Genomic DNA, 23,926 nt, shown 5'->3' on the forward strand with positions numbered 1-23,926 from the left:
CAGGGGCACTGTGTATGGGGGTAATTGGGGACTCTGTCTTCTGGGGGCACTGTGTATGAGGAACACTGTCTATGGGGGGCACTGTGTATGGGGGTAATTGGGGGCACTGTCTTCAGGGGCACTGCGTATGGGGGAAATTGGGGGCACTGTCTTCAGGGGCACTGTGTATGGGGGTAATTGGGGGCACTGTTTATGGGGGGCACTGTGTATGGGTCAGTTGGGAGCACTGTGTATGGGGGCAGTTGGGGGTACTGTCTATGGGGGCAATTGGCGGCACTGTGTATGGGGGCAGTTGGGGGCACTGTCTTCTGGGGGCACTGTCTTTGGGACCCTGGTCAGCATAGCGTTAGGGGGGCCCTGATACTTTTTATGTCTGTGTGTCCTTTGTACTGATGGGAGGGGCCATTGGGAGGGGGCCCAGAAAATTTTGTGGTTAGGGGCCCCGTGATTTCTGATGGCGGCCCTGGCTATACATATATGGAAATCCTGGTCATTACTAGACATAACAGTCTTCAGAGAATTCTGGGAACTGCAATCCATGGCATTCAATGACTTTAAAATAAATCAAATACTGCGCCTGAATTTAAATACAACTATCAATACAAGTCCCTCGGGTGATTTCTCCTGCTGGACGGGGCACATTTCGACTGCCTGACTGTAGGGGTGAGTATCCCTTTAAGGAACTTCAGGCAGAGAGCGGAGCAAAGTGAACAGGGACCCGGAGGTGGGGAGAGCAGAATAGGAGGCAGGGAAAGTGTCTCAAAAGGAAAATGAAGGGTTTGTCCTTAAACCTGACGTCAGATCTGTCTTAAAAAAAAAAAAAAAAAGACAGCAAAAGAAGGAGACAAAAGGATATATTTGCCTTTATGTATCTGTCAGTGAAGGGCAACTTCATGCCTCTGCCCACAGGGATCTGCACCCAAGGGGACCCAGTCTGGCTTCAATCAATGTATCTAAGCCTGCCTTCCAGTGATGAGGTGGCTCCCAATCTGGATCTTAGCAGCAAGCAGCATTTGCCAGGTGAGTGACTCCAGCATGCAAGGGGTTAAGTACATTAATCACAGCACCGGAACAGCTCAATGAACCTTTCCAGCAGAGGATGTGTTAATAAGTACTGCAGGTACCTTTATTTGCAACTTTGGAGGAGCTCATTGAGACTGCAGCAGGCAAAGGGTTAAGTACAGTATGTGAAACCTCCATTCTGTCCAGCACCTGAGAAACTCATTGAGACTCCAGCAGTTTAGGGGTTTAATATAGGATGTGAAGCAATAGCACTAAAGCAGGCAAGGGGTTATTTACAGTATACGACAGTCCCATTAACTACAGTGCTGAAGTAGCTCTCTGAGACTAAAGCGGGCAAGGGGTTAAGTACAGAATGTGACAGTCCCATTAACTACAGTGCTGAAGTAGCTCTCTGAGACTAAAGCAGGCAAGGGGTTAAGTACAGAATGTGACAGTCCCATTAACTACAGTGCTGAAGTAGCTCTCTGAGACTAAAGCAGGCAAGGGGTTAAGTACAGAATGTGACAGTCCCATTAACTACAGTGCTGAAGTAGCTATCCGAGACTAAAGCAGGCAAGGGGTTAAGTACAGAATGTGACAGTCCCATTAACTACAGTGCTGAAGTAGCTCTCTGAGACTACAGCAGGCAAGGGGTTAAGTCCAGTATGTAAGCGTTCCATTGACTTCTGCACTGGTGTGGCTCACTGACACTACAGCAGGGAAGGGGTAAAGTACAGTAAGCGAAGGTTCTTTGCACTTCAATGGCTCATTGAGACTCCTGAAAGTTAGGATTAAATACAGTATGAAAAAGTTCTAGAGCACTGTAGTGGCTCACTGACATTACAGCAGGGGAGTGGTTAAGTACAGTAGGTGAAGGTCCTATCCCTAGCTGCACTTATATAACTAATTGAGACTCCAGAAGTTAAGGGGTAAAGTACAGTATAAGAGTGTTCCATTAGCTACAGCGCTGGAGTAGCTCTCTGACACTACAGCAGGGAAGGGGTTAAGTACAGTAGGTGAAGGTCCTATCCCTAGCTGCACTTCAATAACTCATTAAGACTCTAGAAGTTAAGGGGTAAAGTACAGTATATGAGTGTTCCATTAGCTACAGTGCTAAAGTAGCTCACTGACACTACAGCAGGAAAGGGGTTAAGTTCAGTAAGTGGAGGTCCCATTCGTAGAAGCACTTCAATAACTAATCGAGACTCCAGAAGTTAAGGGGTAAAGTACAGTATATAAGTGTTCCATTAGCTGCAGCACTGGAGTGTCTCACTGACACTACAGCAGGGAAAGGGTTAATTACAGTAGGTGAAGGTCCTATTCCCAGCAGCACTTCAATAATTCATTAAGACTCCAGAAGTTAAGGGGTAAAGTACAGTATATAAGTGTTCCATTAGCTACAGCACAGGAATAGCTCACTGACCCTACAGCAGGGAAGGGGTTAAGTACAGTAAGTGGAGGTCCCGTTCTTTGCAGCACTTTAATAGCTAAGACAGAAAGTAAGGGTTAAATACAACATGTGAGTAGAGCACTGGAGGAGCTCAATGAGACAAAAGCAGGAAAGGGGTTAAGTCTGGCATCTGCAGCCCACACTGAATAAGTCTCAAAGTAGCTCGGCTTGAGACTGCAGGAGACAAGGGGTTAATTACATGTATGTAAAGAACAGAAATATGTTAAATGTCCACAGATCAGTGGCTCTTTACGGACAGGCAAATCTAAAGTAGTTGGAAATATTCAGCTATCTGTTGGTGGCAGGGGTTAATCGCTGCCGCGGCGACACAGATGCACGTCCCTTTAATAGGGACCCCGTTGCCTGGGGCGGCACCCACGTGGCACAGGCAGGAAGCCGGACCCTCAGCACAACGCGGTTTATAGTCCCTGGAAGCTGAATTATAAAATGTGTTAATACTGGAACTGCATCTCCAGCTGTCACTGCAGTGATTTTATTCTGGGGATTAAAGGGCAACTTAAAACCACAAGGCAATAAATGTTAAATGTCTTGCCAGTAACATATAGGGATGCTGTACAGATTTCCACCAGCAATGCCCCTTTGAAATCTGGAGATGTTAGGCGGAAATTGATGCAATCCATTAACCCATTAAGTTCCAGCCGTGGTTAATATCATATTTGGAGCTATCAAAGAAGAAGGATGTAGGTTCCCCAAAACATAGAAAAGTAATAAGGATCACAGGGGTTGTTCACCTTTGCGTTAACTTTTAAAGTTATATTTGCAATTGGTCTTCATTTTTTATTATCTTTAGTTATTTTTTTAGCTATTTCGCTTTTTGTTCAGCAGCTCTCCAGTTTGGCGTTCCAGCAGCTGTCTGGTTGCTAGGGTCCAAACGACCTTAGTAACCAGGATGATGTTTGAACGAGAGACTGGTTTTTGAATAGAAGAGGACCTAAATAGAAAAATAAGCTATACTAATTAACAATAACAAACTGTAGCCTCACAGAGCAATAGTTTTGTGGTTGCCGGGGTCGGTGACCCCCGTTTGAAAGCTGGAAAGAATCAGAAGAAGAAGGCAAATACTTTTAAAACTATGAAAAATAAGTAATGAAGACCAATTGAAAAGTCGCTTAGAAATAGCCATTACTGTACTATATACCTATAGGCTGGGGGGTTTTGTGGGTCTTCCCCTTGTAACTACTATTTCCTATATAATTGTAATGTAAATACTGGTTGCCTGGGCTAAGATTAACCATTAACATCCCTCACAGATATCAAATGCAACAGCACCGCTAGTGAGCGTAAGCTCTTTGTACCACTCCCAAGCACTTTCTGACTGCCTTTGGCTGTTGTAAATGACAACAGGGTAACAATCATACAATCCTACTTTGTATAAATCAGGTCTGTTTAGTCGTGGACCCCACTGTTGCTATAGGCAACCATGTATGTGTTAACCCCCCCACCCTCAAAGGGGTTCACCTTTGAGTTAACTTCATTTGGTCTTCATTTTTCATTATTTGTTGTTTTTTTAATCATTTCACTTTTTGTTCAGCAGCTCTCCAGTTTGGTGTTTCAGCAGCTATTTGGTTGCTAGGGACCAAATGACCATAGCAACCAGGAAGTGGTTTGAAGGAGATACTGGTATAAGAATAGGAGAGGGGCTGAATAGAATAAGTTATTAAAAGTAACAATAACATCGTTTTTTGGCTGCCGGGGTCAGTGACCCCACTGTAACAAACTGCAAAAAGTTGGAAGGCAAATAATTCAAAAACTATCAAAAATAAATAATGAAGACCAATTAAAAAGCTGCATAGAATTAGCCGTTCTATAACAAACAATGAACTCAAGGGTGAACCACCCCTTTAACTGTTCTCTAAATCTGGTCTAAACTCTGAGTAAAGGTTCAGGGGTTGAGTAGTAGCTTCAGTGTCAGTAGGTGCAACAAATGCAACGCGTAATGCAATAGGCTATTCATGGAGGCAGGGTCCTACCTATTATTTATCAAACTATGGAACCAATCAGGGAGGATCAGTTCCTAAACATGAGACTCTGTTACTGCCGCAGGGGATTTCCTTGGGATCTATTATCCTTGGTCTGGTCTTTTTCTTTGTTCTTTGCCTTTTCTCCAGAGGAAACAACCCCAGCCTTGATAGAATTTTCTCATATTTCAATTGTTCTATCCCTTTTAGTTGCATCGCTCTTTCCACCAGTATCCGTCTTAAGCACTGGAGCCCAAAACTGCCCCCCTTACTCAGGGTGAGGCCTTACCAGGGACCTCTAATGGGGTAAAATTATGTTCTCATCCCTTGAGTCAATGCCCTTTTAATGCAAGACAGCACTTTATTTGCTTTAGTAGCCACAGAATGACACTGCCTGGAATTACACAGTCTGTTATCCGCAAAACCCCCCAAATCCTCAGTTAAAGCAATACTGTCATGGCAAAACGTGTTTTTTTTTAAACCCATCAGTTAATAGAGCTTCTCCAACAGAATCCTGCATTGTAATCTGTTTTTCCCATGGGGCTAGCCATATTCTTCATTTCCCAGGGTGCCACAGCCATGTGACCTGTGCTCTGATAAACTTCAGTCACACTTTACTGCTGCGCTGCAAGTTGGAGTGATATCCCCCCCACCCCCAGCAGCCGATCAGCAGAACAATGGGAAGGGAGCAAGATAGCAGCTCCCAGTAGGTATCAGAATAGCACTCAATAGTAAGAAATCCAAGTCTGGCTTGGGACTCCTCCAGTTACATGGGAGTAGGAGAAACAATAGGTTAGCTGAAAGCAGTTCTAATGTGTAGCGCTGGCTCCTTCTGAAAGCTCAGACTCAGGCACACTTTACTGCTGCGCTGCAAGTTGGAGTGGTATCCCCCTTCTCCCAGCAGCCAAAGTGTGCCTGAGTCTGAGCTTTCAGCCAGCGCTACACATTAGAACTGCTTTCAGCTAACCTATTGTTTCTCCTACTCCCATGTAACTGGAGGAGTCCCAAGCCGGACTTGGATTTCTTACTATTGAGTGCTATTCTGATACCTACTGGGAGCTGCTATCTTGCTCCCTTCCCATTGTTCTGCTGATTGGCTGCTGGGAGAAGGGGGATACCACTCCAACTTGCAGCGCAGCAGTAATCAGCAGAACAATGGGAAGGGAGCAAGATAGCAGCTCCCAGTATCAGAATAGCACTCAATAGTAAGAAATCCAAGTCCGGCTTGGGACTCCTCCAGTTACATGGGAGTAGGAGAAACAATAGGTTAGCTGAAAGCAGTTCTAATGTGTAGCGCTGGCTGAAAGCTCAGACTCAGGCACAATGCACTGAGATGGCGCCTACACACCAATATTACAGCTAAGTGTAATTAGGGAATTATTTGCTATGTAAACAGTGTAATTTAGAAATAAAAAGTCATGACAGAATCCCTTTAAGGAGATCTAAGAGCTATTGTTCAGAAGTGAAAATAAAGATGATAATTATTAAACCCCACAAGTGAAAAAATATAAAATTCTCCAGAAGTGCAGTACAGAGAGTTGTAGTCAAACACATTAAATACTTAATCGCCTGAAGTGCTAGTGACAATGTGCCGCCACTCATTTTTTTTTTCTTCAGCAATAAGTTTGCCCAGGAGCAGTAACCCATAGCAACCAATAAGATGTTTGTTTTTAGACAGGTGACCAGTGAATGCTAACTGCTTATTGGTTGCTATGGGTTACTGCTCCTGGGCAAACCTAGAGTAATTTATTACATAACCCCGATAAATCTGCTACAAATTGAAACCACGCTGGGACATGCTGATCGCTTCCTTAATAAATATTTATTTCAAAGTGTTTACATCTGGGCAGACTTAAGCTTTGTAAAACCCATGTGCTCTTTAAATGTCTGAGTAAATTCAGTCTTAATTTGGACTGGTAACTTTAGGATTATTCTGAGTATGGTCTGCCCATGTTCTACAGTAGCGGCACTAAACGCAGGCCGGAAGCCTCTCCCTGTGGGAATGTGGGAATGAACACTAAGGGGTATATTTATCGTGCTGTGTAAAAAGTGGAGTAAAACATTATTCATAGCAGCCAATCAGATGCTTTACTTTGGTTTTCTAACTGTTGAAACCTAATTGCTGATTGGTTGCCCTGGGCAACATCACCGATAATGCTTCACTCCTCTTTTTACACAGCATGGTTATATATATATTCATTGCATAAACAGCTCATATGTAAAATCCTGCTTCATCTAAATAAACCATTTTCATATAAATATACTTTTTTAGCAGTATGTGCCATTGGGTAATCCTAAATAGGAAACTGCCATTTTAAGTACTAAGGGCCGCCCCCTGGGATCATAGGAGTCACAGTGCACACAAACAAGCCAAGGCACACATACATACTAGGCCCCATCAGCCAATGAATGGGCAGAGTTCTGCCTTTTGCTCCCACACTACTTCCTGTTACAGTTAGAGCTGCATCACTTCCTGTCAGCTGATCTCTGAGGGAGCACACAGCCCATCACTAAATGGCGGCTCAAGGGAAAGGATGTAAAAGGGCAATATTTACTGATATATATATTCCAGTTTGGGGAGATTCTTTAATAGGCCACATAATATAATATAAACTGTCTGTTGGTTACGTATTCATTCTGGGGGTATAGTTCCAAGATTTAAGAGCTTAAGTACCCCAGTCTGGTCATTTTTGGAAGAAGAGGTTCAGTGACTAGGGATTATTGATGGGTGAAATGTTTCGCCAGGCATGGATTTGTGGCGAATTTTCGCGTTTCGCCATTGGCGGATGGTTTTGCGAAATGGATGAAAAAATTTGCCGCGCTTCGAAAAATTGTCGCCCACGACAAAAGAATAACTGCAGGCGACAAAAGAATAGCCACGGGTCACAAAAGAATAGCCGCGGGTGAAAAAAGAATTGCCGTGGGCGACAAAAGAATAGCCGCGCGACAAAAGAATAGCCGCACGACTAAAGAAGAGCCGCGGGTGACAAAAGAATAGCCACAGGCGACAAAAGAATAGCCACGGGCAACAAAAGAATAGCCGCGGGCGACAAAAGAATAGCCGCGGGCGACAAAAGAATAGCCGCACGACAAAAGAATAGCTGCAGGCGACAAAAGAATAGCCACGAGTGACAAAAGAATAGCCGCGGGTGAAAAAAGAATAGCCGCGGGCGACAAAAGAATAGCCACACGACAAAAGAATAGCCGTGGGTGACAAAAGAATAGCCGTGGGTGACAAAAGAATAGCCGCAGGTGACAAAAGAATAGCCACGGGTGACAAAAGAATAGCCGCGGGCAACAAAAGAATAGCTGCGGGCGACAAGAGAATAGCCTTGCGACAAAAGAATAGCCGCGGTTGACAAAAGAATAGTCGCGGGCGACAATTTTTTTTGACGGGCAACATTTTCACCGGTTCGCAAATTTTTCGCTGAATCGAAACGGGACAGATTCGCTCATCACTACTAGGGATCTAAAGAAAGTGACTACTGGGGGGGGGGGGGGGGGGTTGTCTAACAATGTGGCACCTTCTTTCCTTATCCTGTAAAAACAACCTTTACAAAACTATTGACAAAACTTGCTTTGGGGTGAAATGCATGAGTTTTCATAGCACGGCGATACATCTCTTTCAAGTTTTACAGTATGTTTCCATGGAACCTTGTAAAAACAATGTTTTTCAAAGCATTTCATGTAAGAGAGAGTTTCCCTTTGAACTCAGGTGCAATGTGCGGCAGTCGGTGCCAAGCGTTAGCTGCCTGTTGGCACGGAGCAGTAATTCGATTCTGCGAAAGGTGAAAAGTAAGTGAGAAAAGCTCCATTGTTTCGAGTGCTGTGAGTAGCGAGCTCAGGTGTAAAGCTGCATACAAAGAATGTGTGACCTTGGGCTAGAGATTCTATCTCTGAAAACATTTATGAGGAAAGGAATTTAGAGCAGCGATTGCCATAAAGCAACAGAGCCATATCATTTGTTTCAGCAGTTCTTCTGTGGTTATTTATGGGGCTATTTATGGTGCCATTCAGACTTACTCCTGGGGTCCTCCATGGGGCCATTTATGGTGCCATTCAGACTTACTCCTGGGATCATCTATGGGGCCATTCCAGGTTCCATTCAGATTTACTCCTGGGATCATCTATGGGGCCTTTTCAGGTGCCATTTAGACTTACTCTTGGGATCGTCTATGGGGCCATTTCAGGTGCCATTCATACTTACTCTTGGGATCATCTATGGGGCCATTTCAGGTGCCATTCAGACTTACTTCTGGGATCATCTATAGGACCATTTTAGGTGCCATTCAGACTTACTCCTGGGATCATCTATGGGGCCATTTCAGGTGCCATTCAGACTTACTTCTGGGATCATCTATAGGACCATTTTAGGTGCCATTCATACTTACTCCTGGCATCATCTATGGGGCCATTTCAGATGCCATTCAGACTTACTTCTGGGATCATCTATAGGACCATTTTAGGTGCCATTCAAACTTACTCCTGGGATCATCTATGGGGCCATTTCAGGTGCCATTCAGACTTACTCCTGGGATCATCTATGGGGCCATATCAGGTGCCATTCAAACTTACTCCTGGGATCATCTATGGGGCCATTTCAGATGCCATTCAGACTTACTCCTGGGATCATCTATGGGGCCATTTATGGTGCCAATCAGTCTTACTCCTGGGATCATCTATGGGGTCATTTTTGGTGCCATTCAGACTTACTCCTGGGATCATCTATGGGGTCATTTCAGGTGCCATTCAGACTTACTCCTGGGATCATCTATGGGGCCATTTATGGTGCCATTCAGACTTGCTCTTGGGATAATCTATGGGGCCATTTCAGGTGCCATTCAGACTTACTCCTGGGATCATCTATGGGGTCATTTGAGATGCCATTCAGACTTACTCCTGCGATCATCTATGGGGCCATTTCAGATGCCATTCAGACTTACTCCTAGGATCATTTATTGGGCCATTTCAGGTTCCATTCAGACTTTCTCCTAGGGTCATCTATGGGGCAGTTTTGGGTGCCATTCAGACTTACTTCTGGGGTTATTTAAGGGGCCATCTATGGTGCCATTCAGACTTACTCCTAGGATCACCTATTGGGCCATTTTGGGTGCCATTCAGACTTACTCTGGGGTCATCCATGGGGACATTCAGACTTACTCTGTTGTAAAGGTAAAATGACCAACAGTAAAATCATATAAATCTAAGTTCAAGTTGTCTCAATGTCTCTGCTGGAACACATCCAGGAAAATCCATGCTAGTTATGCAGTACAAGAGAATAACACAACTGAGCATTCTAAGCAGATGAAGTCTTAGGTTAACCTTTAGCATGCATTCTATAACCCTTTAGTAAACTGACTTAGTTGTGCATACAAAAGGGCAATGTGTAGGACAGTTTGTGGCCAAGCAGAGCCAAAATAAACTCATGGAATTTCACCCTTTGGGCATGTTGGATTGGATCAAACAGAAGTCCAAGGGTATGTTAGCAAGAGATTGTTATTCAGCCCTCTATGTGTAAGGGTTAATGATACACATGGTGAATGAGCTGGTGAGTTATCTCATTTCTCATATCCCCAGGTATGTAATTATGTCTATTAGGGATTATGAGCTCAGTGCTTAGTAATTTGTTGGCATATATACTTTTGACTGGTTAAAGTTATTTGTAAATTGTCTCACTGTTTATATTATCTGCACCGCTGGTTCTGATTCTGAACTTGAGTTCTGCTGCTTCTAGAATCCCTGCCATAAAGCAAGACAGAACTGCTGTTCTTTTGTTAGAAAGGAAGGAGAGAAAGGAACATGAGCACCGCAAATTCTCCTCTCAGTAAAAGCTCAGAAAGTGATTTGGTGCAGCTGGAAAACATAAAGAAGATGTGTGATTGGTGGATATGGGGTATGTGGGCGGGACAAAGTTATTCTCCTATTGAAATAAAAATCAAATGAAGAATTTTAATTTATACATTCAAATGCCAAGAGGATTAAACTGAGGTTTGGATGCTTCTCACTCCTTTCAAATGCCGTCATGGGTTTGTTTTCATTGAGGTTTGCGTGTATCCCTTCTGATCCATTTGTAAAAGACATTAATCCATTAATATCCATATTTCCATTTGTTGGAATTTCACTCATCGAGCATCTGGCTTGCGTCGCGCCTATAACGAAGGGGGTGTAGCCCTAATTGCGCCAATCCCACTGGTGTTGCTGTGTGATTGTTTCAAAGCTTAATGAGATTCTTGTTAGAACTGGTCCCACCAACCACAAAAGCAAACAAGTAATTCATGTGTTTAGAAAGGGTTTGATAAAGGCTTTAGCCGACCAATCGGATTATAATGGGTTCTTTGTAAACCTGCAACGTGAGTGTAAAGAGATTTCTGTAGTTGGTTTGTGGGTACTAAAACCACCACCATCCCTTGCTTTGTGCACCCTACTTGGTCTTGGTTAGGGACCAAGTCAAGAAGCCAAGTTTTGGTGCTTCCTTGGACCTGGGCCTACATGGGCCTATGGCGCTTTTAACTAGTTGCCGGAGCTACACTGAGTAATCTTACACAGTGCCTCCATAACCAGTAGTGATGAGTCAATCTGTCCGGTTTCGGTTTGCCAAAAAAATTCATGAAGCTGCAACTGCAACTCATTGAAGTCAATGGCCATACTTTCTACTTATTTTTTTGCAGCTATTGGAGTCTATGGGCATTTTTTTGCCGCAAAATCTGGTGAGAATGGTCATAAAGACCATTAATGCTCCATAAACAGGACCGCTTTGCAATTACTGATGCTGCGCTCTGCTGTATAGAACCGGCCAAGCTGGTAGACAATACAGCCATGAAATGCCACCGTGTCTCAGTACAGGCCATTGGACTAAAGTAGTTTCCTATTGGCTTTAGGGGCCATGATTCCTTGGCTACTAGGTCCAGTTCTAGTAACAAAAGGGGATAACTTGTTTCTTGACAGTGGCAATGGCCTCCCTTCATGTAGAACTGCAGGTGTACATAAAATAACTGTAGGTGATGAGGGAAAGGTTAAAGGGGTGATTCACCTTTAAAGGAGAAGGAAAGGTAAAAACTCAGTAAGCTTTATCAGAAAGGTCTATGTAAATACAGCCATAAGCACTCACAGAAACGCTGCACTGAGTCCTCTATCAAAAGAAACAGGATTTCTTGTCTCTTTGTTTTCCTGTGCCAGAGACACGCAGCTCTCTCCTCTCTCCTGCTCCCCCCTCCCTCAAGAATGCTAAGAACTCACTCCCCCCCCTTAGGAATGTGGATCTGAGCCAATCAGCAGGAAGCTGACTCATAGTCTAACTGGTCTTGCTCTTGGTGCAGGAGTGAGGCATTATGGGAACTTTCTTTACACAGCTCAGCGTTTTTTCTTACTGTTTGGCTTCTGATCATCTGAACGGGAGAAATATGGGGAGACTTAAGGGCACTATTGAGAGAACTGAAGGTATGCCTGCAGCTTGGGATTAACTCTTTATTAGCCTTTCCTTCTCCTTTCAGTTAGTGTTCAATTATAAGCAATTTTTTTCAATTGGTCTTCATTTTTTATCTTTTATAGTTTTTGAATTATTTGCCTTCTTCTTCTGCCTCTTTCCAGTTTCAAATGGGGGTCACTGACCCCGGCAGCCAAAAACTATTGCTCTGTGAGGCTGCAATTCAATTGTTATGGCTACTTTTTATTATCTTTCTATTCATATTCTCTCTAACCACTCCCTGGTTACTAAGGTAAATTGGACCCTAGCTACCAGATAACTGTTGCCATTCCAAACTGTAGAGCAACAAAACAGAACAAAAAGTAAAACAATGAAAAAACTACCAATGATGAAAAATAAAGATCAATTGCAGAATGTCTCTACATCATACTAACAGTTAACCCCAAGTCAAATAACCTCTTTAAAAGCTTCTGTCAGGCGATTAGTTTTACCTGACGGTGAGGTGCTGCGCTCTACCTGCCTCGGTAATGGGGGGGTGTGCGGCTCTGGAATCCCAGCTATGTGTCGGTTACACTGTGACAGGGGAAGGAATTGCCTTAGCAACCATAGAGCTGATGAGAATGAGATCTGTTCAGACTGGAATTTTCTAGAGAATTCTATACATTTGTATTACAGGATCCTACATACCTTATACACTTATATATTCACTGATGGAGTAACAATAAAGCTAAACAATGTGGAAACATCTAAAATTCTAAGATGATCTTACTTTTGTGCTGCAGTATACAGGCCTGAGGCCAGGGCAGGCAGAGGCAGTATACAGGCCTGAGGTCTGGGGAAGGCAGAGGAAGTATACAGGCCAGAGGCCAGGGCAGGCAGAGGCAGTATACAGGCCAGAGGTCTGGGGAAGGCAGAGGCAGTATACAGGCCAGAGGTCTGGGGAAGGCAGAGGCAGTATACAGGCCAGACGATAGGGCAGGCAGAGTCTAGTATACAAGTCAGAGGTCAGGGCAGACAGAGGCAGTATACAGGCCAGAGGCAAGGGCAGGCAGAGCTGGGGGTCAGTATAAAGCTAGGGTTGTAACCTGTTTGACATTTTACCAGCCTGGTCAGTAAACATAATGCTTCATGACCATTGTATTATTGGTGTAAAATTTATAAAATATAGGAAGGCCAGTATTTTTTGCCAGAAAACATGGTAACAGTACATACAGGCCATAGGTTTTACCAGGAAATGCACCAAAGAATCTTGGAAACTCAAAAGCACAGAAGGCTGGATCAAAGCTAAATGAGCTTAAGGACCAAGCACTAAAGGGGCAGGAGGGAGACTTTTATAGGCCCCATTAGATTGCTGGAACCTGGCCTTAGGGAGACTGGAGGTGACGGCTGTGCAGAGAGAGGAGTTAGACTGTGCCCCTCTCTGTATGGGCACTACGGGGCGCTCTCTTGCTCCCCCTTTTGCCTTTCTTTCAAGGTATCTAGTAGAATTAAGTCTAAAACAACTGGACTTTTCTGAGTTTTTCTTGAAAACGTTTCACCACTCATCCGAGTGGCTTCTTCAGTTCAAATGACTGGTAGGGAATTCCCCGGTATTTAAACTCTTGATGGTAGTAGAGTCACAGACATCCAATCACAATGGTTCCATTGAACTTGTTCAGTTAGGTGTTAGCTGAAACTGACAGGTGTAAGAAGGTATGATCCAATCACAATGGTACCAAGATTCTCATTGATGAAGGTGTTAATCCTTCAAAGTACATGACTGGAAGTGTGAACTGTTGTGAAACTGCCGGGGTAAGGATGTCAACGCGCCATTGTATGTTGGTGACAAGCGGTGTCTCAGGCCCCCTCCTCTGTTCAGGGATGGTTTTTCCAGGTTGGCATAAATGGCCTCTTTCACACCTCTTTCAAACCATCTGTCCTCTCGGTCCAAAATATGCACGTTACTGTCCTCAAAAGAGTGACCTTTTTCTTTGAGGTGTAGATAGACCGCTGAGTCTTGTCCTGAGGAGTTTGCCCGCCTATGTTGGGCCATTCTCTTACAGAGAGGTTGTTTTGTCTCCCCAATGTATAAGTCTGAGCACTCTTCACTACACTGGACAGCATAGACCACATTACTTTTCATGTGCTTGGGTGTTGGGTCTTTCGGGTGCACCAGCTTCTGTCTCAGGGTGTTGCTGGGTTTGAAAAACACAGGAATGCGATGTTTGTTGAAAATTCTCCTAAGTTTTTCTGATGTTCCAGCAACATATGGAATGACTATGTTGTTTCGCCTGCTGTGTTCCTCCCTTCTGTTTGTAGGTCTGGTCTTTCTGTTGGTCTTTGATTTGGTTTTGATGAAGGCCCAGTCTGGGTACCCACAAGTTTTCAGAGCTCCTTTTAGATGTTTATATTCTTTCTCCTTGGCCTCTGCATTGGATGCCACAGTTTCAGCCTGATGATGTAGAGTCCTAATTACACCCAGTTTATGTTCCAAAGGGTGGTGGGAATCAAACAGCAAGTACTGGTCTGTGTGGGTGGGTTTCCTGTATACTTCAATATCCAGGTCCCTCCCCTCTTTGATAACTATAGCACAGTCCAAAAAAGCCAGTTTGCTGTCTTTCACATCTTCCCTTGTGAACGTGATGTTTTTGTCCACCGAGTTTATGTGTTTGGTGAAGGCTGGAACCTCGCGTTCTTTAATTTTGACCCAGGTGTCTTTCAAGGGTTTTTGTAAATGATTTCCGGAATCTCTCTGAAGAAGCATATGGTGTGCTTGTACTCGCTGGCATCACTAGCTCCTCATATGAGATACTGGGTAATGCTGAAATCCATTCATCATGTTAATAGCACAGAGTCATAGGAGAAAGCAGTGGTTTTGTGACTAATCTCAGGAATATTTTCCTCTCTATTTGTCTGTTATGTGTTCTATGAAACCAGCCTTGTTGTGTCTGAAAAACCCCCTAACAGCTAAAGTGAACTCTGAATAAAACACCGGAGAAACTGAGATCACAGAAACATTCCATATCTCTGGTGTAACCAAGGAGTAGCTAGTACATTCATTTATTTCTGTGGTCTTACTCATGTGTTATAAGGGATAATGTACCCCCTACTGTAAATGATAAGGATATTAGCAGTCACTGAGGGGTTCTGTGCCCATATAAAGGCACAAGGCTGCAGGCTGAGTTATACAGGGAACTCTGAGTATCACTCATGTATTATAAGGGATAATGTACCCCCTACTGTAAATGATAAGGATATTAGCAGTCACTGAGGGGTTCTGTGCCCATATAAAGGCACGAGGCTGCAGGCTGAGTTATACAGGGAACTCTGAGTATCACTCATGTATTATAAGGGATAATGTACCCCCTACTGTAAATGATAAGGATATTAGCAGTCACTGAGGGGTTCTGTGCCCATATAAAGGCACGAGGCTGCAGGCTGAGTTATACAGGGAACTCTGAGTATCACTCATGTATTATAAGGGATAATGTACCCCCTACTGTAAATGATAAGGATATTAGCAGTCACTGAGGGGTTCTGTGCCCATATAAAGGCACGAGGCTGCAGGCTGAGTTATACAGGGAACTCTGAGTATCACTCATGTATTAAAAGGGATAATGTACCCCCTACTGTAAATGATAAGGATATTAGCAGTCACTGGGGGTTCTGTGCCCATATAAAGGCACAAGGCTGCAGGCTGAGTTATACAGGGAACTCTGAGTATCACTCATGTATTATAAGGGATAATGTACCCCCTACTGTAAATGATAAGGATATTAGCAGTCACTGAGGGGTTCTGTGCCCATATAAAGGCACAAGGCTGCAGGCTGAGTTATACAGGGAACTCTGAGTATCACTCATGTATTATAAGGGATAATGTACCCCCTACTGTAAATGATAAGGATATTAGCAGTCACTGAGGGGTTCTGTGCCCATATAAAGGCACAAGGCTGCAGGCTGAGTTATACAGGGAACTCTGAGTATCACTCATGTATTATAAGGGATAATGTACCCCCTACTGTAAATGATAAGGATATTAGCAGTCACTGAGGGGTTCTGTGACCATATAAAGGCACAAGGCTGCAGGCTGAGTTATACAGGGAACTCTGAGTATCACTCAAACTTAAACGTTTTGGCACTCATGTTGCATTAGCCTACGGGGCAATGTACCCCCTGTTGTAAATTATTAGGATTTGCTTATTTGAATGGCTTTGCAGCAAACCATGTGGGAGGTCTGTATAACACTGGGCTCCATGCCAGCCCTCTGTTCCGTTACATGATGTAGATGAGCTGCGAGTGTGTAAATTAGAGCCAGGAGCTCTGGCGGAAGAAAAGTTTAGCACCTAAGGGTGATGGCACGCGAGGCATTTGGTTTTTATTGTTCTGGATACAAAGCGATTTGTCACCCACAGGTAGCGACGATCATCAGGGTTTTTAATCAGTACAATGAATAACTGGTTTCCAGATAACAGATCCCATCCTGTATATAGAGCCTGGAATAATCCCATATCCCAATATAACCATCAATATATCACCAACCCCAAAAATGGGCAGAAAAAAATAATTACAGAATGAATACATTTATTATAAAGGCGTTTAGCTACGAACCTCTTAGAAGTGCAGAGGAATAGAGCGGTGCCAGGGCAGGAATCCATGTTCTCTTAAAAAATTGGAAGGGAGCCCCCCTCTGGCTGTGGTGATCCGTTACAGTGGCCTAGGAGGGACATACGGGAAACATTACAGCACTGTTTCGGTTGAAAACATTTGTCATGTTCTCATATTAAATTTGTGATGATTTAATGCCGTAACTTCACCAACCTGAGAGGCTAAACAGAGTGTGAAATCCAGGAGATTTACAGCCGCTGTATTTGCTCCAGTTCCTTAGGATGTTCAGATCCAGTCTGCACCCATTTAGCTTCAAACATTTGATCTTATTGATATTTTACATTTTCTAACTTGGCTACCAACTGTATTCTATACACTCACTAAGATATACATGAGCGGTGCCAGCGCCTGTCTGTGGTGGGAATTGAACTTGGTACCTGCTACTTACTGCCTGAAGAACTTATAAAAACCAGTTTGCCAATAGAATTTCAAAACTTTAGATGTAATACATAATGCATATAGGTCAGCTCTGGGCACACCCATGGTAAACATTTTTATATATATATACAATCCAATCACAATAGGTGATTATACCCCTTTAACATATCCATGTCTTTTCCATAGGGTAACCTGTCAACATACTAGTCAATGTAATAAAGATGTACAACAGGTCTAGTAACCCAGAGAAAAACCATTTAACCATTAAATAAACCCAATAGTATTGTTCTGCCCCCAATAAGGGGTAATTATATCTTAGTTGGGATCAAGTACAGGTACTGTTTTATTATTACAGAGAAAAGGGAATCATTTAACCATGAAATAAACCCAATAGGGCTGTTCTGCCCCAATAAGGGGTAATTATATCTTAGTTGGGATCAAGTACAGGTACTGTTTTATTATTACAGAGAAAAGGGAATCATTTAACCATGAAATAAACCCAATAGGGCTGTTCTGCCCCAATAAGGGGTAATTATATCTTAGTTGGGATCAAGTACAGGTACTGTTTTATTATTACAGAGAAAAGGGAATCATTTAACCATTAAATAAACCCAATAGGGCTGTTCTGCCCCAATAAGGGGTAATTATATCTTAGTTGGGATCAAGTACAGGTACTGTTTTATTATTACAGAGAAAAGGGAATCATTTAACCATGAAATAAACCCAATAGGGCTGTTCTGCCCCAATAAGGGGTAATTATATCTTAGTTGGGATCAAGTACAGGTACTGTTTTATTATTACAGAGAAAAGGGAATCATTTAACCATGAAATAAACCCAATAGGGCTGTTCTGCCCCCAATAAGGGGTAATTATATCTTAGTTGGGATCAAGTACAGGTACTGTTTTATTATTACAGAGAAAAGGGAATCATTTAACCATTAAATAAACCCAATAGGGCTGTTCTGCCCCAATAAGGGGTAATTATATCTTAGTTGGGATCAAGTACAGGTACTGTTTTATTATTACAGAGAAAAGGGAATCATTTAACCATTAAATAAACCCAATAGGGCTGTTCTGCCCCAATAAGGGGTAATTATATCTTAGTTGGGATCAAGTACAGGTACTGTTTTATTATTACAGAGAAAAGGGAATCATTTTTAAAAATTGGAATTATTTGCTAATAATGGAGTCTTTGGGAGATGGCCTTTCCGTAATTTGGAACTTTCTGGATAATGGGTTTCCAGATAAGGGAACCCATATCTGTACTGTCAATTCTACAATCTGGGGTTCTAAAGGGGCTAAGGAGTCTATAGCAGCTTTGATACTTGCTGGGCTTCATTTCCTAAGTACAGGGCAGGGTGCAAAGTGTTAAAAACAGGAAAATGCCCCCATTTTTTGCACCTACCCCATGGTTTCTGCACAAAGGCACTGTCCCACCCTTGATGTCATGGCCTGCCCCCTGCCCAGACTTATTTGAGTATTTGAAAGGTGGCAGTTAGAGATGTAGCGAACTGTTTGCCGGCGAACTAATTCGCGCGAACATCGGGTGTTCGCGTTCGCGCAAATTTGCGGACTTTTGCCGATGTTCGCCACTTTGGGTTCGCCGCGGTTTTTTTTGGCGCCGCGTTTTTTCGCCTTGGTTTTTCCGCCGCGTTTTTTCGCTTCGTTTTATCGCCTATGCATATACATAGGAATAGCTTGCGTTTTTTTTTGGCGTTATTTTTTTCAGAGAAGTTTTTGCCCTTGATCCCCCTCCTGCATGCCACTGTCCGGGTCGTGGCACCCTTTAAACAACTTTAAAATCAGTTTTCTGGCCAGAAATGGCTTTTCTAGGTTTTAAAGTTCGCCTTCCCATTGAAGTCTATGGGGTTCGCAAAGTTCGCTAATATTCGCGAGTTTTGGCGAAAGTCCGCGAACGGGTTCGCGAACATTTTCGGCGATGTTCGCTACATCACTAGTGGCAGTCAGTGTCGAACTGGGATCCCAGGGGCCCCCCAGAAAACCTTAGACCATAGGCCCACTCTCCAAACTATTTTTTCTCACCCAACCCATGACCATAAAACCGGCCAAATGGTAAAGGGCAGGAGGGCCCACTGACACCTGGGCCCACCAGGAGTTTTCCTGGTAGGCCAGTCCGACACTGGTGGCAGTTCTAAATCCCATGGTTGCTAGTGCTCCATGAACAAGTTTTATGGGGTGCAGTTTTACGCTATGTAGGGTTCCGGCACTTGCGCCTATGGAATTAGTCCCCGAGGCCCGGCGCTATTGCCAGCTGCAAAGCATTCTACTGACTATTCTTTGTGGAAAATCAAGATGGGGTGAAATAAGGGAGCAAATCAACTTCTTCTGTTCTGTTGGACACAGGGAACTGGAGATGAAATATTATATTGTGAAGAGAACGTTCCCTTTGGTCTAATGAAACCCCATGCTAAGGAATTCCAAACATCTGCTGCAAGGTGTCACGTCATGAAGTTCTTGATACATTCCCCGGGCCTGTCAATCAGCGCCGTGCCCCCCGGCCATGCTAGGAAGGCAATTAGAATAACTGTATTGTTGCCGTCGGTGTATGATTAAGTACAGGCAGCCCTGGGATATTGGGAAAAGTGACAGTTGGGAGACACCGGGTTCCTTCTCATCTGCTCCCTCTCTAGGCCTGGGGTGCAATAGTGATGTTACTTCTTCACCATCTGAGAACGTAATGGACATGAAAAAGATAAAAGACTTAGGGTGATTGGCAGCTTTTCCATCGCTAAAGGTCTTTGTGGCTCTTTTAGCTGAAGTAACAAGGAGCCACCTGGGGTGTATTGTCTCAAACACAAGGTGAATTGAGGTAACATTAAAGGGGTTGTTCACCTTTGAGTTAACTTTTAGTATGATGTTGAGATTGATATTCTCAGGCAATTTGCAATTGGTCTTCTTGGAGGTCTCCCGTTTGGAGTTTCAGCAGATATTTGGTTGCTAAGGTCCAAGTTACCTTAGTAACCAGGGAGTGGTTTGGATGAGAGGCTGGTATATCAATAGGAGAGGGTCTGAATAGAAAAGAAAGTTACAAAAATAAGCAATAACAATAAAACTGTAGCCCCACAGAGCAATAGTTTGTTGACTGCCGGGGTCAGTGACCCCCATTTAAAAACTGCAAATAGTTTGAAGAAGAAGGCAAATAATTGAAAAACTACAACAAAAAAGTAACAAAGACCAAATGAAATGTTGCTTGGCTACTAACATAATAAAAGTTAACTAAAAGGCGTACCACCCCTTTAATTTGGTAATTGGTTTTACCGTTTCTTTTATATATTAAGTTTATATATTATACGTTTAATCTTCTGTCCAGTGTGAAGATGGCCCTTGTTAGCATTGATACAGGAGATATGGGTATACAACTGGTGGTTTTCGTGTAATGTAATAACAGGGGCAACAGGTCCTCCAGTTCTGGGATCCCTTATCAACCAATCAGCAGGCATCATTTCCTAGTCTGCTGTTTGGAATGAAACATCTGATTGGTTCCTTTGGGTTGCTAAACTCAGAGCCAGTGGTGCATCACTTATTACCCCACACGTGCCCATGGAAACTCTTCTACTTCCAAAAAGGTCAGCTGACTTTCCATCAGTTGGGTTGTACAGGAGACAGAACCTCCCTTGAAAGCCAAATGGCCATGGCACGGTGGAATCGGTGAGAAATGAAACTCCGTGCCCAGGAGAGTTGTGTTGGCAGGCAGTAACCATTAAGCAGCTTTAGTTTGTTGAACTAGGAACGAAGTTGCTGTCGTACTGGATTTAGAAAAAGGTTCTTTCATATTTGAGGCAGCGTTGGAAATGTCCTCATCGAAGAGGCGAATGGATTTAGCACATTCCTGCCAAACCTACAAGTGTTTGTGGCTGCCCAAACCTCGCAGTGGGTCTCTGCCTCGGTTCTGTTGCTTCTGCCCATAGTGCCCTTTTCATTATAGCCACGTAGGGCCACCCCCGGGGGATTCATGTGATGGTGGGAGGCATTGAACATATGCAGTTCTGGTTTTCAAGCATTTAATTTGGGTTGGTAATTGTAGGATGTACTTTTATATTGACTAGTCCAGATGCAGGGTCGGACTGGGCCGGTGAGGCACCGGGATATAAACCCACTGGGTTTCGTTGGCCCAGACATGATCCCCGCCGGACATGGGCGTCCGCAGAAAATTTTCCAAGGGGGGGCAAGTAAGCTAGCATCATCCTGCAACAGATAAATATATATATATTTTTTTTTTTTTTGCAGGATGATACTAGGGGAGGCTAAATATGGCCCATACACAGACTGACCTACAGCTAATGTGACACTTAGTGGATTCACTGCTGACGTAAAAAGTTAACCTCCCAACTACCTCTTGCCGTTCCCACTGACTCCCAGGGATACTGTACAAAAGTGCGGGTGGGGGTGCTTTTTTTTTTTACCCTAAAATGTTTAGTATTAGTAGTAAAAGTATTCATACGCGCACTTCTGTTAGGGGATCTGCAAACATTTGTGTTTGGGATCAGTTAGCTTAAAGGGGTAGTTCGCATTCGAATTCACTTATAATATACTAATATTTTTTGGCCCCCATTTGAAATCTGTATAGAGGCAGAAGAGAAAGGCAAATTATTCAAAAAAATTAATTAGGAAGACCAATTGCAAAGTTGCTAGGAATAGGCCATTTTATAACATACTAAAGGTTAACTTAAAAGTGAACCACCCCTTTAGATGTGTTTATGTTAGTTTTATAGCAAGAAAGGCAGTGGGTACTGACTCCCCATTATATACAGTGAGACACAGTCCGTAGTTACAAAACCAGCACATTATATGCCATGAGGAGCAGTGGGTACAGATGGCAGATATTCAGGCCCTGGCACTATAACACTGGCACTGATACACAACATTGGCCCCACTGTAACTTACTATAAATGAACAAAACAATGACAAAAAAAAAAAAAAAAATAGTAAGTGCAAAAAACAACAACACATATATAAACTCACAATGAGCTTTTTCAGAGGGAAAGAGTTAACTTACCCTCCATGTGTTAGGGTAGGGGATAGATTATAAATTAAACAATTTAATGTCAGCTAGTGATTCTTTAGAACTGTATAGTACCTGTGGGATGAAAACTGCAGCAAAAGTTGAGAGTTGGTTCTCAGGTAAAGTTACAGCTGCAGATTCATCTTTTCAGTCTTTATTTCTGTTTCCAGTTTGCAAAATCTCCCGATCCCTGTGTGCATCTGTGCTCTGATTGGTCAATTTTACTGTCTGTCAAGGAAGCTGTGCTCTGATTGGTGAATCCACAAGAAGAAAGATCCAATCGGAGCACAGCAAAAACGGGCTTGAGGGGAAAGTGCAGAAACGGAGTAAGGTTTTTGTTTTTTTTGCTACTTTTCCAGGGGGGGGCAAGTGCCCCCTCTTGCCCCCTTCTGTGGACGCCCATGCCGCCGGAGCTCCCTGGGCTGAAAATGAGTTTAATTTATGAGCAAGCTTTGGGGTGGGAGTCGGGCAGGGGCACCTGTGGGGGGTGTGGAGCCCCTTGGGTGGCAGCCCTTGTGGGCCCTGCACCCCGCCCCTGTCCAGATGTAGAGGAATTATAGGACTTTGGTTGGGACTAATTTTAGTCCATGTTTATCCTTGATGAATGGTGCTTAAACTCTAAATTCCAAGCTTCTTTTGACCTCCTTTCCCTAAAACAAGCTGGCTTTGTAAGCCAAACATATAGTTTTCAACTGGAGGCTTTAGCTTAGAATATGTATCCCCAACCTTTTTTACCCATAAGCCACATTGAAATGTCAAAAAAAGTTGGAGAGCAACACAAACATGTAAATAATTCCTGATGGTGCCAAATATGGACTGGGATTCGGAGTTGGTAGCCCCTGTGTAGCCCTAAAGCCTAGAGGAGACTCAGTTTGGCAGTTCACACACACATACATATAATTTTTCTTTAATTTTATATATTTATTTATTTTTTTGCAGCTAAAGCTTGACAGGCATCAGATAATCTATATTGTATGAACTCTTGGGTTAGGTTGTCAATGGTACCTTCTCTACTTGGAAAAGAGTTCTTAGTGGCGTGCCACAGGGTTCTGTACTGAGTCCACTTTGGTTCATTAATTACTTTGTATGGATAACACAAAACTATGCAGCCCAATTCATTTCATCTACCTGTGCGCCACATTTTAATGTAAAAAGAGTTGGGGAGCAACACAAGCCAAAAGTTCCTGGGGGTGCCAATTATCCCCTAGGTGGACTGGCAGCCTATAGGAGGCTCTGTTTGGCAGTACACCTGTTTTATGCAACGAAACTTGCCCCAAACCAGGAATTCAAAAATAAGCCCCTGCTTTGAGTCCACCGGGAGCAACATCCAAGGGGTTGGGGAGCAACATGTTATTTCTGAGCCACTGGTTGGGGATCACTGGCTAAGAGAATACCCTAAACCAGTGCTGTCCAACTGGCGGCCCTCAACCCCTCTCTGTGTGGCCCCCCACCTGTCTGGCTGCTTTGATGGCTTAACTTTGTATCAGTACTGAGATTAACTGCCCCCCCCCTGCATGGATATCACCTCAGATTCAGGCTGTAAACCCTCTGTATTGTTTAAAAATGTAATCCCTGTGTTGTTCACACCTTTTAATCCCTGCATTGTTCACCCCCTGCAGTGTTCACACCTCAGGCTCAGGCTGTAATCACCCATATTATTCCCCTCTTCACACCTCAGACATTGTATGTACTGCCTGGACTATACTGCCTGTGTATAGGCAGCATAGGGTAGGCAGAGTATGGCGCATACGGCAGGGAGGGTATGGCACCCACAGGCAGCATAGGACAGGCAGAGTATGGCAGGCAGAGTGCTGCCTGTGTGTGCCATACTCTGCCTGCCCTATGCTGCCTGTGGGAGGTGAACCTGGCAGGGGTTTGTTCTGAGAGTTTGTTAGCAGTTGGAAATAGCCATTAAATGGTCACTAAGGTGTGTAATTATATGCTGGGGGTTGCTGTGCTATCCACAGGGGAGGAGGAGGCATATGGATTTAGGAGTGTGTCTTAATATGACATAATATAATTCTTTA

General features: G+C 43.5%; 1 protein-coding gene across 1 annotated transcript in view; it reads left to right on the forward strand.

Moving 5' to 3' along the window:
• The first annotated feature begins 756 nt into the window (after nt 1-756).
• ccn4 (cellular communication network factor 4) overlaps nt 757-23,926 on the forward strand; it is a 51,605-nt gene continuing 28,435 nt past the window's right edge. The window contains exon 1 of the mRNA XM_002939516.4: nt 757-1,020. Within this exon, the coding sequence (XP_002939562.2) occupies nt 973-1,020 (48 nt within the window). The 5' untranslated portion in view covers nt 757-972. The remainder of the gene's footprint in view (nt 1,021-23,926) is intronic.

Source organism: Xenopus tropicalis, chromosome 6 (genome assembly GCF_000004195.4).
Source record: "Xenopus tropicalis strain Nigerian chromosome 6, UCB_Xtro_10.0, whole genome shotgun sequence".
NCBI lineage: Eukaryota > Metazoa > Chordata > Amphibia > Anura > Pipidae > Xenopus > Xenopus tropicalis.